Source organism: Heterodontus francisci, chromosome 1 (genome assembly GCF_036365525.1).
Source record: "Heterodontus francisci isolate sHetFra1 chromosome 1, sHetFra1.hap1, whole genome shotgun sequence".
Classification (NCBI taxonomy): domain Eukaryota; kingdom Metazoa; phylum Chordata; class Chondrichthyes; order Heterodontiformes; family Heterodontidae; genus Heterodontus; species Heterodontus francisci.
In genome coordinates, this window is record NC_090371.1 from 30,495,623 (window position 1) to 30,513,499 (window position 17,877).

At 43.4% G+C, this 17,877-nt stretch overlaps 1 protein-coding gene across 1 annotated transcript in view; it reads right to left on the reverse strand.

Moving 5' to 3' along the window:
- ctnna2 (catenin (cadherin-associated protein), alpha 2) overlaps positions 1 to 17,877 on the reverse strand; it is a 1,561,189-nt gene that overhangs the window by 188,739 nt on the left and 1,354,573 nt on the right. Inside the window, exon 15 of the mRNA XM_068028796.1 lies at positions 13,868 to 14,049. Within this exon, the coding sequence (XP_067884897.1) occupies positions 13,868 to 14,049 (182 nt within the window). The remainder of the gene's footprint in view (positions 1 to 13,867; positions 14,050 to 17,877) is intronic.

The window sequence follows — 17,877 nt, forward strand, 5'->3', positions numbered from 1 at the left end:
CGGCTAATAAAGGCAAGTATCCCATATGCTTTCCTGACCAGCTTATCTACCTGTGCTGCTGCCTTCAGTGACCTATGGACAAGTACACCAAGGTCCCTCTGAACCTCGGTATTTCCTATGGTCCTGCCATCCATTGTATATTCCCTTGCCTTGTTAGTCCTCCCAAAATGCATCACCTCACACTTGTCAGGATTAAATTCCATTTGCCACTGTTCTGTCCATCTTATCAGCCAATTTATATCGTCTTGTAATCTAAGGCTTTCCTCCTCACTATTTACGACACCACTAATGTTCAGGTCATTTGCGAACTTACTGATCATACCTCCTATATTCTTGTCTAAATCACTAATTTTGTGGTATATATGAATGATTTGGACGTAAATGCAGGGGACATGATCAAGAAGTTTGCAGACGACACAAAGATTGGCCGTGTGTTAGATAGCGAGGAGGATTGCTGTAGGCTGCAGGGAGATGTTGATGATCTGGGCAAATGGAATTCAACACAGAGAAGTGTGAGATGATGCATTTGGGGAGGTCAAACAAGGCAAAGAATACAAGATTAATGGGAAAATACTGAAAGGTGTAGAGGAAGTGAGGGACCTTGGAGTGTATGTCCACAGATCCCTGAAGGTAACAGGACAGGTCGATAAGGTGGTTAAGAAGGCATATGGAATCCTTTCACTTATTAGCCGAGGCATAGAATATAAGAGTAGGGAGGTTTTGCTGGAACTGTATAAATCATAGGTTAGACCACAACTCTAGTACTGTGTGCAGATCTGGTCTCCTCATTACAGAAAGGATGCAATTGCAATAGAGAGGGTACAGAAGAGATTTACAAGGATGTTTCCAGGACTGGGAAAATGCAGCTATGAGAAAAGATTGGATAGGCTGGGATTGTTCTCCTTGGAACAGAGAAGGCTGAGGGGAGATTTGATTGAGATGTACAAAATTGTGAGGGACCTGGATAGAGTTGATGTGAAGGGCCTATTTACCTTAGCAGAGAATTCAGTGACTAGGGGGCATAGATTTAAAGTGATTGGTAGAAGGATTAGAGTGGAGATGAGGAAACGTTTTTTCACCCAGAGGGTGGTGGGGGTCTGGAACTCACTGCCTGAAAGGGTAGTTGAGGCAGAAATCCTCAACTCATTCAAAAGAAGTCTGGATATGCACCTCAAGTGCTGAATTTTCTGCAGGGTTACAGACCAAATGCTGGAAGGTGGAATTGGAATGGGTGAAACCGTTTTTTGGCTGGTACAGACATGATGGGCAAAGTGGTCTCTTTCTGTGCCATAAACTTTCTATGATTCATCCATATTTCCAACTCAAAGTGCTTCTTCCATAGAGGAAAATGAGCCATATGCTGAATGAGAAATTTCCATTCATTTGAAGTAGAAACATAGGACAAAGAAAGTTTTTGTTCCTAAGGAGACCTATCTGGCTTCAAATCAAATGCTGCTGCTTGGCAGAAATTCTCTTAGTAGCAGTCTGCATTGGTAGATGCAACTAAAAATTTGGAAAAGATTGATGTGCAAACACATCTAAAGCAAAAAAATGTTATCATAGAATCATACAGCACAATGTGCCTGAGCTAGCTCTTAGAAAGAGCTATCCAATTTGTCCCATTCACATGCCCTCAGTGATATTTACACAAGAGAGTTCTGAAAGGGCACACTCAGACCTTGTTACTGTCTTCCTTTGACAAAATGGTGAAGCCCACTTTGAGACCATGAAATAGCTATGGTTCTTGGGTGACTCAGTTGGAACTGAAGACTCTCTGGACTCTGCCCATTATGAATTGAATATTGGGGCCATAAGTCTTGTAATGAATCAAAAATAGGAGGCAGTAGTCCCCATTATTTGATCTTGGACCAAACTATCCAAGTAAAAGAACTGATGGTCACTGAAAAATTAATAGCAGCTTTGTGTGAGTTTCTGCTGTGAAGTGGAAAGAGAATGAGATGCAGCTCCTACAGAGTAGCTTGATGTGTGGCAGAGTGAGGAAGGTTGTGAATTGAAGTGGGTGCTGAAGGCACACAGCTCTTACAAAGACAATACCTTTACATGGTTTGTCTTTCCCCTGGTTGAACAAACGAAGAGACAACATAAAACATTTGGTGTCTCTACATTTTAATGCTACTGTGAAAAGTCTCTTTCTTTTAACTGTCTCACAGAAAACTGATTAAGTAATTACAGAAGTACCAAAACTCATCCCTGTTACTGACACACTGAAAATCAAAAGTTGGGCAGTATCTGTCACAACAGCTTTTGAGGCATTTCTGTTAGCAAGCAACATAAAGAGGTATAACAGTGGGGACAGCTTCAAGGCTGTCATCTTGTTAAGCTAACTGTCACTATTCCGACAGTTTAGTGAAAATCTTTATTAGACCAAAACTGACACTTTGAATTGCCAAACACATTGCATGGAGGAGGGAAGAACTCATTATTTTTGGAATAGGTGTCTAATGCAATGCTAGTTGTTTTGGTTTCAATTTTTTTCCCATGCCATTTGTGACAACTTAGTACTTCATTGAACTTCCATGTTGACTATCAAAACTGATGTGGGCTGTCTTTCACAATAGGAAGCCTTTTTTGAAGCAAGCACTGTAACAGCAGGACATAAGAAAAGTGAAGAATGAGAAAAGCCAACTGAAGCTCATTCATCCAGTTTGCTCAATCTCGCATTTTACCATCCAACTCATTTTACTTTTTGTCCCTACTATCCTTCACTACATTGCTTGTCACTCTGAGTAAAGGATCTCTTCTTAAAATCCGTTCACTTTTCTCTAATTTAAATTGGCTCTAGTTTCTGAAGGTATTCGAAGCGTCATTTGATGTTCCAGCACAGTGCAGTGCAGTCGGGTGTGCTGTCCTTTGCATTGATATTAAACCAAGGTCCTGGCTGTCTGTTTGAGTGGTTCAGGTAAATGTTAAAGATCTCAAGAAACAATGGGAAGAAAAGCACAGATTTCTCTCTAGTCCCGGGCCAACATTCATCCTCACTCAACACCATAAAAAAATTAACTGATCGTTCATCACACGACTGCTTCTGGGATCTTGCTTTGTACAAAATAACTGCTGCATTTTTCCACATAACAACATAGTAAAGAATCCTCTCAGCAAGAGTGATCATAACATGATCGAATTTCACATTCAGTTTGAGGGTTATAAGTTTTGGTCTGAAACTAGTGTTTAAATTTAAGTAAAGGCAATTACAAGGGTATGAAGACAGAGTTGGCTAAAGTGAACTGGGAATATAAGTTAAAAGGTAAGACAGTGGCAGTCATTTAAGGAGATATTTCATAACTCTCAACAAGAATATATTCTATTGACAAAGAAAGACTATGAGAAGGATGCACCATCAATGGCTAACTAAGGAAGTTAAGGATTATATCAAATTGAAAGAAAAGGCATACAATGCTGCAAAGATTAGTGGTAGGTCAGAAGATTAGGAACATTTTGGAAACCAGCAGAGGATGACTAAAAAAAAACAGAGGGAGAAATTAATGTATGAAAGTCAACTAGCATGGAATAAAAAACAGAGAATAAAAGCTTCTCCAAACATATAAAAAGGAAGAGAGTAGCTAAAGTAAGTATTGGTCCTTTAGAGGATGAGACTGGGGAATTAATAATGGGAAACAAGGAAATGGCAGAGAATATGAACAAGTTTTTTTAAAAATCTGTTTTCACAGTAGAAGACACAAAAGGCATCCCAAGAATAGTAGGAAATCAAGAGGCAAAAGGGAGGGAGGAACGAAAAAAAAAATCACTATCGCTAGAAAAAAGTACTAGGGAAACTAACGGGACTAAAGGCTGACAAGTCCCCTGGACTTGATGGTCTGCATCCTAGGATCTTAAAAGAATTGGCTGCAGAGATAGTGGATACATTGGTTTTAATCTTTCAAAATTCCCTCGATTCTGAAAGGGTCCCAGTGGATTGGAAAACCACAAATGTAACACTTTCATTCAAGAAAGGGAGGCCACAGAAAGCAGGAAACGATAGGACAATTAGCCTAACATCTGTCATTGGGAAAATGCTGGACTGCATTATTGAGGAAGTAGCAGCAGGACATTTGGAAAACCAGAATGCAATGAGGCAGATTCCACATGGTGTTATGAAAGGGAAATTGTGTTTGAGAAATTTATTAGGGTACTTTGAGGTGTAACAAGCAGGCTGGATAAAGGGGAACCAGTAGATGTAGTGGGCTGGATTTTACCGGCACCCCGACGTCAGGGGTTGTGGTAGGGGGGCCTGGAAAATACCTCTGGGAGAGGCCCGCCATGGGCCTCAATGACGGGAAGGCCCCACCCCATATTACTGGCAACGGCAAGGCCTCGTAGCAGCTCCCCTGCTGCTCGGTGACAGGAACATGATTAAAATATGTTAATGTACTTTAATTTATTTAATTAATGAATAAATACTTACCTTGTCATGATGGTCATCCAGCTGCGATATTCCGGCCAGAGATCTGAGGCGGAACACTTGTTGGGAGGGGGAAGCAGGTAGGTTTTCAGGGTGGGAGGGGCAGGGAGCAGGGAAAACTCTTGCGATTGCAAGGGATGGTGGGAAAGGGTTGAAGGTAAAAGGTTATAAATTTTGGAGGGGGGGGGGTAAGGTCGGGATCGCAAAGTTATGTTTTTTTGTGGGGGGAGAGGGCAATTAATAAATTGTTTAGTCATTGGGGGGGCTCGGAGAGGAGATTGAAACTTTTATTAAATTTCTCACTTTAATTTTTAAACTACTGTAACTTTAAAAATTTAAATTACACTGAAGGGCTGGAAGCCCTTTAAAAATGGCACTGGCGCCTGCGCAGTGGCTCTGGACGCTGTTGCTGGGATCGAGCGCCCGCCCCCTCTATGTCATTGGGGCAGGCAAACTGCCCCAGCCATGTAAATGAGCCTCCGTGCTAAATATCATGTGCACCGCCATTTCTGAAGCTTGCCGCGGGAAATATCCAGCTCAGTGTATTTGGATTTCCAGAAGGCATTTAATAAGATGCCACATAAAAGGTTACTACACAAGATAAGAGCTCATGGTTCTGTGGGGAATATACTAGCATGGATAGAGGATTGACTAATTAACAGGAAACAGAGAGTTGGGATAAATGGAGCATTTTCAAGTTGGCAAACTGTAACTAGTAGGGTGCCACAGGGATCAGTGCTGGGGCCTTATCTATTTACAATCTATGTTAATGACTTGGATAAAGGGACCAAGTATATTGTAGCCAAATTTGCACACAATATGAAGATAGGTAGGAAAGCAAGTTGTGAGGAGGACACAAAGTGTCTGCAAAGACATGCAGATAGGTTAAGCGAGTGGGCAAAGATTTGGCATATGGAGTATAATGTGGGATAATGTGAGGGTGTCGACTTTGGCCGGTAGAAAAGCAGAATATTATTTACATGGAGACAGATTGCAGAATGTTGCAGTACAGAGGGATCTGGGTGTCCTTGCACATGAAAAGTCAGCATACAGGTACAGCAATTAGGAAGACAAATGGAATGTTAGCATTTGTTGCAATGGGGCTTGAGTATAAAAGTAGGAAGGTCTTGCTACAGCTGTATAGGGCATTGGTGAGACCGCACCTAGAGTACTGTGTACAGTTTTGGTCTCCTTATTTAAGGAGGGATATAGTTGCATTGGAAGCAGTTCAGAGAAGGTTCACTAGGCTGATTCCTGGGATGAAAAGGTTGTCTTATGAGGAAAGAACAAGGAACAAAGAAAATTACAGCACAGGAACAGGCCCTTCGGCCCTCCAAGCCTGCGCCGATCCAGATCCTCTATCTAAACATGTCGCCTATTTTCTAAGGGTCTGTATCTCTTTTCTTACTGCCCATTCATGTATCTGTCTAGATACATCTAAAAAGACGCTATCGTGCCCGCGTCTACCACCTCCGCTGGCAATGCGTTCCAGGCACCCACCACCCTCTGCGTAAAGAACTTTCCACGCATATCCCCCCTAAACTTTTCCCCTTTCACTTTGAACTCGTGTCCTCTAGTAATTGAATCCCCCACTCTGGGAAAAAGCCTCTTGCTATCCACCCTGTCTATACCTCTCATGATTTTGTACACCTCAATCAGGTCCCCCCTCAACCTCCGTCTTTCTAATGAAAATAATCCTAATCTACTCAACCTCTCTTCATAGCTAGCACCCTCCATACCAGGCAACATCCTGGTGAACCTCCTCTGCACCCTCTCCAAAGCATCCACATCCTTTTGGTAATGTGGTGACCAGAACTGCACGGAGTATTCCAAATGTGGCCGAACCAAAGTCCTATACAACTGTAACATGACCTGCCAACTCTTGTACTCAATACCCCGTCCGATGAAGGAAAGCATGCCGTATGCCTTCTTGACCACTCTATTGACCTGCGTTGCCACCTTCAGGGAACAGTGGACCTGAACACCCAAATCTCTCTGGACATCAATTTTCCCCAGGACATTTCCATTTACTGCATTTACTCTTGAATTGGATCTTCCAAAATGCATCACCTCGCATTTACCCTGATTGAACTCCATCTGCCATTTCTCTGCCCAACTCTCTAATCTATCTATATTCTGCTGTATTCTCTGACAGTCCCCTTCGCTATCTGCTACTCCACCAATCTTAGTGTCGTCTGCAAACTTGCTAATCAGTCCACCTATACTTTCCTCCAAATCATTAATGTATATCACAAACAACAATGGTCCCAGCACGGATCCCTGTGGAACACCACTGGTCACACGTCTCCATTTTGAGAAACTCCCTTCTACTGCTACTCTCTGTCTCCTGTTGCCCAGCCAGTTCTTTATCCATCTAGCTAGTACACCTTGGACCCCATGCGCCTTCACTTTCTCCATCAGCCTGCCATGGGGAACCTTATCAAACGCCTTACTGAAGTCCATGTATATGACATCGACAGCCCTTCCCTCATCAATCAACTTTGTCACTTCCTCAAAGAATTCTATTAAGTTGGTAAGACATGACCTTCCCTGCACAAAACCATGTTGCCTATCACTGATAAGCCCATCAGGCTCACCGGTCTATAATTACCTGGATTATCCCTGCTACCCTTCTTAAACAAGGGGACAACATTAGCAATTTTCCAGTCCTCCGGGACCTCACCCGTGTTTAAGGATGCTGCAAAGATATCTGTTGATAGATAGGTTGAGCAGATTTGGCCTCTACTCATTAGAATTTAGAAGAATGAGAGGTGATCTTATTGAAACATGTAGAATCCTGAGGAGGGTTGATACTGAGAGGATGTTTCCCCTCATGGGGGAATCGAGAACTGGGGGACACAGTTTCAAATTAAGGGGTCTCCCTTTTAAGATGGAGATGAGGATAACTTTCTTCTCTCAGAGGGTTGTTAATGTTTGGAATTCTCCTCCCCAGACCACAGTGGAGGCTGGGTCATTGAATATATTCAAGACTGAGTTGGACAGATTTTTGATCTGCAATGGAGTCAAAAGTTATGGGGACCTGGCAGGAAAGTGGAGTTAAAGCCACAATCAGATTAACCATGATCTCATTGAATGGCAGAGCAGGTTTAAGAGGCTGAATGGCCTACTCCTGCTCCTATTTCTTATGTTCTTATATATTCACTATACTTCAAAGTAATTAAATTTGGAGAAGCTAGATGAAGGAGAAAGAAATAGGAATATATGCTGAAATGAAGAAGGATGAGAGGAGGTTTGTGTGGAGCATAAAACCAGCATGGACCAGTTGGGATGAATGGCCTGTTTCTGTGTTGTACATTCTATGTAATTATGTAATAATGTATGCAGATGACACTCAGCTCTACGTCATCATCACCTCTCTCGCCTCCTCCACTGTTACTAAATTATCCAGACTGCTTATCCAACATCTGAATGAGCAGAAATATCTTCCAATTAAATATTGGGAAGACTGAAGCCATTGGTTTCAATCCCTGCTCCAAACTTCAATCCCTAGCTACCGACTCCATCCCTCTCCCTGGCAACAGTCTGAGACTAAACCAGTCGTTTGCAACTTTGGTGTCATATTTGACCGTGAGATGAGCTTCCAACCATATATTCGTGCCATCACTAAGACCGCCTATTTTCACCTCTGTAACATCGCCTAACATTGCTCCATCTCAGCTCAACTGCAGCTGAAACCCTCATTCATTCCTTTGCTACCTCTCGACTTGACTATTCCAATGCACTCCTGGCTGGTGTCCAACATTCTACCCTCTCCAAAACCTGGCTGCCCATATCTTAACTTGCACCAAGTCCCATTCACCTACCACCCCTGTGCTCGCTGACCTACACTGGCTCCTGGTCAAGCAATGTCTTGATTTCAAATTTCTCAACCTTGAGTACTCTGAGTGAGATATCTGCACTCATCTAATTCCGGCCCCTTGAGGACCCCCGATTTTAATCACTCTACCATTGGTGGCCGTGCCTTCAGTTACCTAGTTCCTAAGCTCTCGAATTCCCTTCCTACATCTCTCTGCCTTTCTACCTCACTTTCCTCCTTTGAGACATTCCTTAAAGCCTACCACATTGACCAAGCTTTTGGTCATCTGTAATATCTCTTTATGTGGCTCGGTGTAATATTTTGTTTTACAACGCTCCTGTGAAGCACCTCGGCATGTTTATTACGTAAAGGGTGTGAGTAAATATTAGTTCTTGTTGTAATTCACTGTATCTGAAGCTCGTTGATATATGATGAAGCACACTATAACATTAAGCCTCTTCTTTTTTAAAGCCTCAGTATCACCCCTATTGACCTGTGTTCCACTGTTCTGAAGACAGAGTTTGGAGATTTTTTTTAAACATCATGCAGAGCGTTGTTAGGACATGGAATGCCCTCCATAAACAGTGGAGTTGGGGGCGTGGGGGGGTGGGTAATCGGTGTACATTTTTAAAATGGAAATAGGCAAATAGTTGAAAAAGGTTTAAAGGGTATGGGAATGGCAAGGACTAAGCAGTTAGTGCGATCAAAGAAGTAACATAAGTAGAATGGTAACGTTCTATGATTCTAGCTCGAGAGTAATAGTAAACAGATCTTCAGGCCTCAATGTTAACACTCCCGCGATGGGCAGGAGAAGGTCGGAGAGGGTGGATTAAAAAGTGTAATATGGAGAACAAAGAACAAATAACAGTACAGCACAGGAACAGGCCATTTGGCCCTCCAAGCCTGCGCCAATTTTGACACCTGCCTAAACTAAAACCTTCTGCACTTCCGGGGACCGTATCCCTCTATTCCCATCCTATTCATGTTTTCCTGGGGGTCGGGAAACCCAGTAATGGAATAAAGGTACGAGTTGTTGTTACCAGAAGGTTAATGACATTTCAGAACTCCTTGCAGGCTAGGAGGAGCAGGATTTAAGATTGGCAAGAAGTCCGTGTCGCTGACCTTGCCAGTCTCTTCAGCCATTCCCGGCTTCACCCTCACCCTCCATGCCTCCCCCTAAATAGAGAGGCCTTAATGTTAAATAAAAGCAAAATACTGCAGTTGCTGGAAATCTGAAATAAAAGCAAGAAATGCTGGAAATACTCAGCAGGTCTGGCAGCATCTGTGGAGAGAGAAGCAGAGTTAACGTTTCAGGTCAGTGACCCGTCATCAGAACTCTTAACGTTAAATATTGCCACGTTCATATTACAGCTTTTAACTCCAGAAAACAATTAAGATGTACAACACACTTGGAACGTTAGTAAAAGGATTTGCAGTCCAGTACTGCTAGCCAACTTTGGTTATAATATTAACAAAAAATACTTTGGTCGAGAAGCAATAGAATTGTAAACTTCTAAAGCAGAATAAAAAATTGAAATCTATCGAAAGTCTATCTATTGATTCTAATCTAATAATAGCACAGATGTTGCTGCTCAGGACTGAAACATGATTGTCTTGCTGTATCCACTAGAAAGGTTAAGGCAAATGGACCTTCAAAGCCAGGTACATTTCTGCGATGTCAGGTTTGAGGGGTTCGGTTAGCACACTTCCCTTTTATCTCTGTGACCTGGGTTTCATCCAAGCTGAAAGTATTCTCTTTCTTTCTGCTAGATGAAAGACAAGTGGAGCTCATGGACTTCTTTTCACTGAAATAGCCCTAATCAAAGTCACAATACTCAGTACATAATAGCTATTGCTGAGTCTATCACACAATAGATGTGTTTAACAACCATTGTCTAGTCCATACAGCATATTGTGATATTCATTACAGCGCAATATCCTTTATTGGTTTAGCTTCCATGAACTAATACAGAAATTAGTCCTTAATTTGGACTTCACTGTAGTGCAGTTTTAGATGATTCCAAAGTGACTGAGATTCTGAGGTACAATATTATTTCTATATAACTGTCTCATACGACAATTATTAAAACATATTTATTATTAAAATGCTGAGGTAATTATCAAACAAAAGTGGGCTGACATTCCATTTTGGAAAACATATGTTTTATAGGGCAACTAAGACATATAGTGTAACCAGACTAAGCAATGATGAACCTTGTACAGTAACAGCTAAAACTAGGAAACAAATCAGGCAAAAGACAACCTCAAAATTTTTGTTAATGACCACAATCCCAGCCAATGTTTTACCCAAGGACAGCACTACTGAGTAATGGCCCATGCCCACAATTGATCCAGTTTCCATCTTGTATTTTGCAGCTTGAGGGCATTTAACTTGCCCGAATCTTCTCGCCGTTCTTGTATCCATGGTTAATATATTCCTGTGACTTTTGTTACTGTATGCTCTGACATGTCTGTATAACTGTGTAAGCTATCTTTGTTCGTGTGATACTGCTATTTCTCTGACAGCAATGTGGATCAATGCACACTACTCTCTGTGTTCCAAATCCCTTGAGTTCCTGAAATTCCACCAGAAAGAAAAAGTAAAATAAATTTTTAAAAGCCTGATTTGATGTTACTTATTTGAGTACCATTTTGTTACTTAACAACACTTGGTCACACACCAAAACGATTTTAATGAATCTTCAGTAGAGTTTGCCCAATTGCCTCCTTCATTGGCACAAAGCTAATATGATTAACTAGGAGCTAAATACTTTTCCTGTTCTCAATTTTAGTTTTGTTCAGTACTCATGCCTTAGCACACGGGAACAGGCCATTCAGCCCCTCAAGTCTGTTCCTCCATTCAGTTAGATCCTAGCTGTCTGTATTTCAACTCTATTTACATGCTTTGATCCATATCTCTTGATACCCTTATCCAAAAAAATCTAATGATCTCAGTCTTGAAAGTTCCAATTGTTCAAACAGCCACAATCCCTCGGCAGAGAGAATTCCAGATTCTACTATGCTTTGAGTTAAAAAGCACTTCCTGACTTCACTCCTAAATGGCCTGGCTCTAATTTTAGAATGTGCCATCTCCTCCTTAATTGGCCCAGCAAAGGAGATAGTTTCTCAATTAGATTAACTCTCAATCTTATATACTCAAGCAAATACAAGCCAAGCAAAGATGGAACTTGGCTTTTTGAACATTGTGGGCATGCTGTATGCTCCTCCTCCTCTTTGCATATCATTACATTGAAATCTAACATCGTTGCACTGTTTCCTACTCTAACATATTTTTCCATGACCTCACAGCAGCTCACCCCTCTCCATCCCCACCTGATTGCCTCCTTCTCTCAGCCTCTGCTGAGGACATTGGCAGGTGTCCGAGCTGGCTGAAAACGCTTTCCCCCACACTGTCTCCCACCCCCCCTCCCCCCTCCACCATTGTGACCAGCTCCCTCTGGGGCTAGAATTGATCCCTGCCCCCTTACTGGTAAACAGCAAGTGAAGCCAGAAGAACAATTTGATATGGTCCTACCACCGGTCTCATTAGACGTGTGTGCTGCACTGGGATTGAGGCCTGATTCTGACAGAATCCAATTTCTAGGTCTGGATCACTGGTGCCCATTTAGATATTGAACAACGTCCCTCAAGCACATTTCTGGGGAAGAGAAAGTAGTACTCTAAACACAACGACCGAGAATTTCCTCAGCATTTCTCCCATTCTGCTGCCATGTCTTGGCTCTCGATATTGACAGGCGACAGGGGGGTGAATTGTGCTCAGGAAACCCAGAAGACCAGGTTTCCCCACATGCTGTAAAGTCTTAACTCTACAGTTAACTGGGAGCATGCCAAAACAGGCCGCACCCTCAGGCAAGGAGCATGCAAATACCAGCGAGAGAGTTGGGGGTGGGGGAATCTCTGATCCCGAGGGAAATCAGAGGGTCCAATACTGACCCTGGTTTTGGAAGGGGAGATGGGTTTCTGATGGGGGTGTGTGGTGTAATGCCAGGGAAGAAGGTAAGCTTGGGTGATGGTGGGTAGGGTAGGTGGATGGAAATACTCTGCTCCTTCAAGCCCACAAGCAGTGCTGTCAGGGCACTTACCCTTTCCCCAATTCTGTCTTCACCTCCCTTTAGCTGCCAGGTTTCTCGAGGTCTAGAAAACTGGCCAGCCAGGGTGAAACCTGTAAGATAGTTTAAATGTGAGGTTCCCAGCATCATTAAAATATTTAAATTGCAAACCAGCCCCCTGGGAACACACTAGAAAAGGAATAAAGACTTGCATTTATATAGTGCTTTTCACAACCACAGGACATCCCAGCATGCTTTACAGCCAATGGGGTACTTTTGAAGGGTAGTCACTGTTCCAATGTGGAAAACATGGCAGCTAAATCAAGCACGGCAAGTTCCCACAAATTGTAATGTGATAATGACCAGCTAATCTGTTTTTGTGATGTTGAATGAGGGAGAAATATTGGCCACAACACTGGGGATAACTCCACTGCTCTTCTTCAGAATACAGCCGTGGGATCTGTTACGGCCACCTGAGAGGGAAGACAGGGCCTTAGTGCAATGTCTCACCCTAAAGATGACACTTCCAATAGTGCGGCACTCCTTCAGTATTGTGTACAGTTTTGGTCTCCTTAGCTAAGGCGGTATATACTTGCCATAGAGGGAGTGCAACGGAGGTTCACCAGATAATCCCTGGGATGACGGGATTGTTTTATGAGGAGAGATTGCAGAAGCTGGGTCTCTACAGTTTCGAAGAATGAGTGGCGATCTCATTGAAACTTACAAAATTCTTACAAGACGTGACAGGGTAGATATTGATAGGATGTTTCCTCTGGCTGGTGAGTCTATAACCAAGGGACATAGTCTGAGAATAAGGGGCAGGCCATTTAAGACCGAGATGAGGAGGAATTTCTTTATTCAGAGGGTGGTGAATCTGTGAAATTCTCTACCCCAGAGGGCTGTGGAAGCTCAATCTATTGAGTATGTTCAAGACAGAAATCAATAGATTTCCCGTTACTGAGGACATCAGGGGAAATGGGGATAGTGGGGAAAAATAGCATAGAGGTAGATGATCAGCCATGATCTGTTTGAATGGCGGAGCAGGCTTGGCAGGCCGAATGGCTCCTCGACTCCTGTTCCTATTTCTTATGATCCTATGACTCTAGTACTGCACTGGAGTGCCAGCCTAGATTTTTGTGCTCAGGTCCTGGAGTGGGGCTAAAACCCATAATCTTCTGATTCAGAGGTGAGAGTGCTACCAGCTGAGCCATGGCTGACACTTAGGAGGCAGGTTGGGGTCAGGTTTGAGATTTTTAAGATTTTTGCATCTCACCTAACCCCAGCCTGCCCACCCATTTTGGGGTTTAAAATTCACCTCTTTGGCTCTGCTCAGTGCACAGTATATACTGAATTGTAACAAACACATCAAGTCCTTCTGTTACTTGGCAAAAATGACAACTTGGATAGCGTTCCTCAAAACATGCTTATGGACTACTGGAAGCTGTATCCTACACATAAGACTTCTTTGCACCACCATTGCCAGCGTTTTGCCCTGTATGCTGTGTGGTGGGTACACTCAGATTATTCATTTTAACAAACACATTGCCTACATTCTCTTACCTGGTGAAATCAGTCATTTCCATCATAATCATACACATCTGCTTGGCCAGCACAATGATGTCATTGCCGCTGTCGTCCCACTTTGCCACCTCAGCGTCCAGCTTGTTTTTCTCCTGGTGGAAGCTCTCCACTTGCTCAGCAATCTTTGCCTTTTCCTCTTGGGGCAGCTGAGCCATGATGGCCTGCACCGGACAAAAAAAAAATCACAAATGAAAAGCAGTACTGATAGCTTTCAAATCTTTTCTAACTCATGCCTGTAATCAAATTTTTTCCACTTTTTTCTTCCCTGTGGCCAACATTTATCTCACAATGTCAATAAAAACAGATTATCTCATTACTGTTTGTGGAAGCTTGCTGTGCATGTGAATTGTCTGCCCGTTTCCTACTGGACAACAGTAATTACACCTCAAAACGTACATTGTAAGCAGTAAAGTGCTGGCGGGCAGTCATTAAGGTGGGGCTAAAGTGTGGCGAGTCGAAGAGACTTAGCAGTTGGCAGGAAAAAAGACAAAAGCGCAAGGGGAGAGCCAACTGTGTAACAGCCCCGACAATCAAATTTTTCTGCAGCACCTGTGGAAGAGCCTGTCACTCTAGAATTGGCCTTTATAGCCACTCCAGGCGCTGCTCCACAAACCACTTACCACCTCCAGGCGCTTACCCATGGTCTCCCGAGACAAGGAGGCCAAAGAAGCTTCGAGATAACCTGAGGTCATGAAAAGCATTATATAAATGCAACTTCTTTTTCTCGTTCTTTATAATTTTGGATTCTGCCCTTGATAGTGTGAGACGATCTGTTGGTGGCAGAAATGAGAAAATTGCATTTCTGGCCTGCAAGGGTGAACTGAAAAGTGTGTCTATCTGCAGCCTAAATAAGGATGGGAGAACTGTTTTATCACTGAAGATATGGAACAAAAACCATCTCACAGGAATTCTTCAACCCCTCCAGCAGAATGTACACTGCTTTGTTCAAACATAAAGACATCAGATCTGAAACCTCCCTTTCCTCCCCAGCAGAGCTGACACCGAATGAAGGATGAAAATACTTTATGGTGAAAGCACAAATCCATGTATTCTTTTTAAAATCCATGTCTGCCTGAAATTACATTGCGTTAATATTCACTTCATGTAATCTGGAAGCTATTAAGATCACAAAAGGATTTGTTAAAATATTTGGACTGCTTTCCTAACTATACCTTCCAAATCCTGCCCCACACAAATCACTGCAAAAGCACTGTGGCCTTAGCTAATGCACGCATTTATCTTATTTCTTCATGCTTTTAGCACAAGATGTTACACCTCTCTGACCCCCATTGTCCACTGGCCTCCTAAACTCATCTCCAGTTTGTCCTGATATATGCACCCAAGTTTCCTTCCTCTGCCTCTGCACTGAGCCATTATCGTATTGAATGGTGGAGCTGGCTCGACAGGCCGTATGGTTTACTCCTGCTCCTATTTCTATGTTCTTATGGCTCCTCATCCTTGGTGATTTCAATTTCCATCTCAACTACCCTTGTCCTCTTTCTTCAGAATCTGCCAACCTCCTATCCCCTAAACATCTCTCTCCATACATACACATCTATCCTTTCTCTCTGGAAACTCAACTCATCTAGGGGAGCCCCATGCAATATCCTGGCTTGGCACTATATCACTGTTCTTCCATCACTGCTGTGTCAAAATCCTGGAACTCCCTCCCTAGCAGCACTTTGGGAGTACTTTCACAACATGGACTGCAGCAGTTCAAGAAGGTGACTCACCACCACCTTCTCAAGGGCAATGAGGGATGGGCAATAAATGGTGGTCATGTCAGCAACATCCACCTCCTATATACAAATAAAAAAAACTTCCATTTTGTTGACGCTATTTCCGCTAGAAATCTGACCATCGAGTTTCTTTTCCTGGCAGCTATGCTAACTCATATTGGAAAATATACCATCTTCTCTGCCAACTGTACCATGTGCCCTAAAAGACAAAACCCTCAACCCCTCTGTCCCAGCAAGCTACGTCCCATTCTGCTTCAAAGCCTTTGAACATGTCACCACTTCCCAGATCTGTAGCTATTTCTCGTTCAATTCCCCATCTGAATCACTCCAATCACATTTCCTCCCGTCCGACAGCACCAAAATAACTCTAACCAAAGTCATAAATGACATCCAGCATGATTATGACCATGGTACACTATAGCTCTTCATCCTCGTTAACCTATCTCCAGCCTTTGACATAGTCCTCCAGTACTTCTCCCCTGTTTCCAACTTGGTGGAGCTGCCCTCTCAAGCTTGTCTCCTCCTCTTCCTCATCTACATGCTGCCCCTTTGTGACATGATATTATCCATCTCGGCCTCCTCCTGAGGTTCCCAAGATCACAGATGCCAGTCTTCAACCAATTTGATTCACTCCAAGTGATATCAAAAAGCGACTGCAGGCACTGGATACTGCAAAGGCAATGGGCCCTGATAACATTCTGGCAATAGTATTGAAGACCTGTGCTCCAGAACTTGCTGTCACCCCCTAGCCCAGCCATCTACCTGGCAATGTGGAAATTGCCCAGGTATGTCCTGTACACAAAAAGCAGGACCAAATCCAACCCAGCCAGTTACCGCCCCATCAGTCTACTCTCAATCATCAGTAAAGTAATGGATGGTGTCGTAGACAGTGCTATCAAGCAGCACTTGCTGAGCAATAACCTGCTCACTGACGCTCAGTTTGGGTTCTGCCAGGGCCACTCAGCTCCTGACCTCATTACAGCCTTGGTTCAAACATGGACAAAACAGCTGAACTCAAGAGGTGAGGTGAGAGTGACGGCCCTTGACATCAAGGCAGCATTTGACTGAGTATGGCATGAAGGAGCCCTAGCAAAACTAGAATCAATGGGAATCAGGGGGAAAATACTCTGCTGGTTGGAGTCATACCTAGCGCAAAGGTTGTGGTTGTTGGAGGTCAATCATTCAGCTCCAGGACATCACTGCAGGAGTTCCTCAGGGCAGTCTCCTAGGCCCAACCATCTTCAGCTGCTTCATCAATGACCTTCCTTCAATCATGAGGTCAGAAGTGGGGATGTTCACTGATGATTGCACAATGTTCAGCACCATTCACGACTCGTCAGATCCTGAAGCAGTCCGTGTAGAAATGCAGCAAGACCGGCACAATAGCCAGGCTTAGGCTGATAAGTGGCAAGTAACAATCGTGCCATACAGGTGCCAGGCAATGATTATCTCAAACAAAAGAGAATCTAACCATCTCTGCATGACATGCAATTGCATTACAATTGCTGAATCCCCTACTATCAACATCCCGGCGGTCACCATTGCCCAGAAACTGAACTGGAGTAGCCAGATAAATACCGTGGCTGCAAAAGCAAGTCAGAAGCTAGGAATCCTGCAGTGAGTAACTTATTTCCTAACTTCCCAAAGCCTGTCCACCAGCTACAAGGCAAAAGGCTTGATTGTGATGGAATACTCTCTACTTGCCTGGATGGGTGCAGCCCCAACAACACTCAAGAAGCTCGACACAATCCAGGACAAAGCAGCTCGCTTGATTGGCACCCCATCTACAAACATTCACTCCCTCCACCACCGATGCACAGTGGCAGCAGTGTGTACCATCTTCAAGATGCACTGCAACAATGCACCAAGGCTCCTTAGACAGCACCTTCCAAACCTGCGACCTCTACCATCTAGAAGGACAAGGGCAGCAGATGCATGGGAACACCGCCACCTGCAAGTTCCCCTCCAAGTCACACAACATCCTGACTTGGAACTATATCGCCATTCCTTCACTGTCGCTGGGTCAAAATCCTAGAACTCCCTTCCTAACAGCACTGTGGGTGTACCTACCCCACATGGACTGCAGTGGTTCAAGAAGGCAGCTCACCACCACCTTCTCAAGAGCAAATAGGGATGGGCAATACATGCTGGCTTAGCCAGCGATGCCCACATTCCATGAATGAATAAAAAAAAGTACACTAATGACATGAACTTTACCTTTCTACCCCTTCACTGCTAATAATTGGGAAG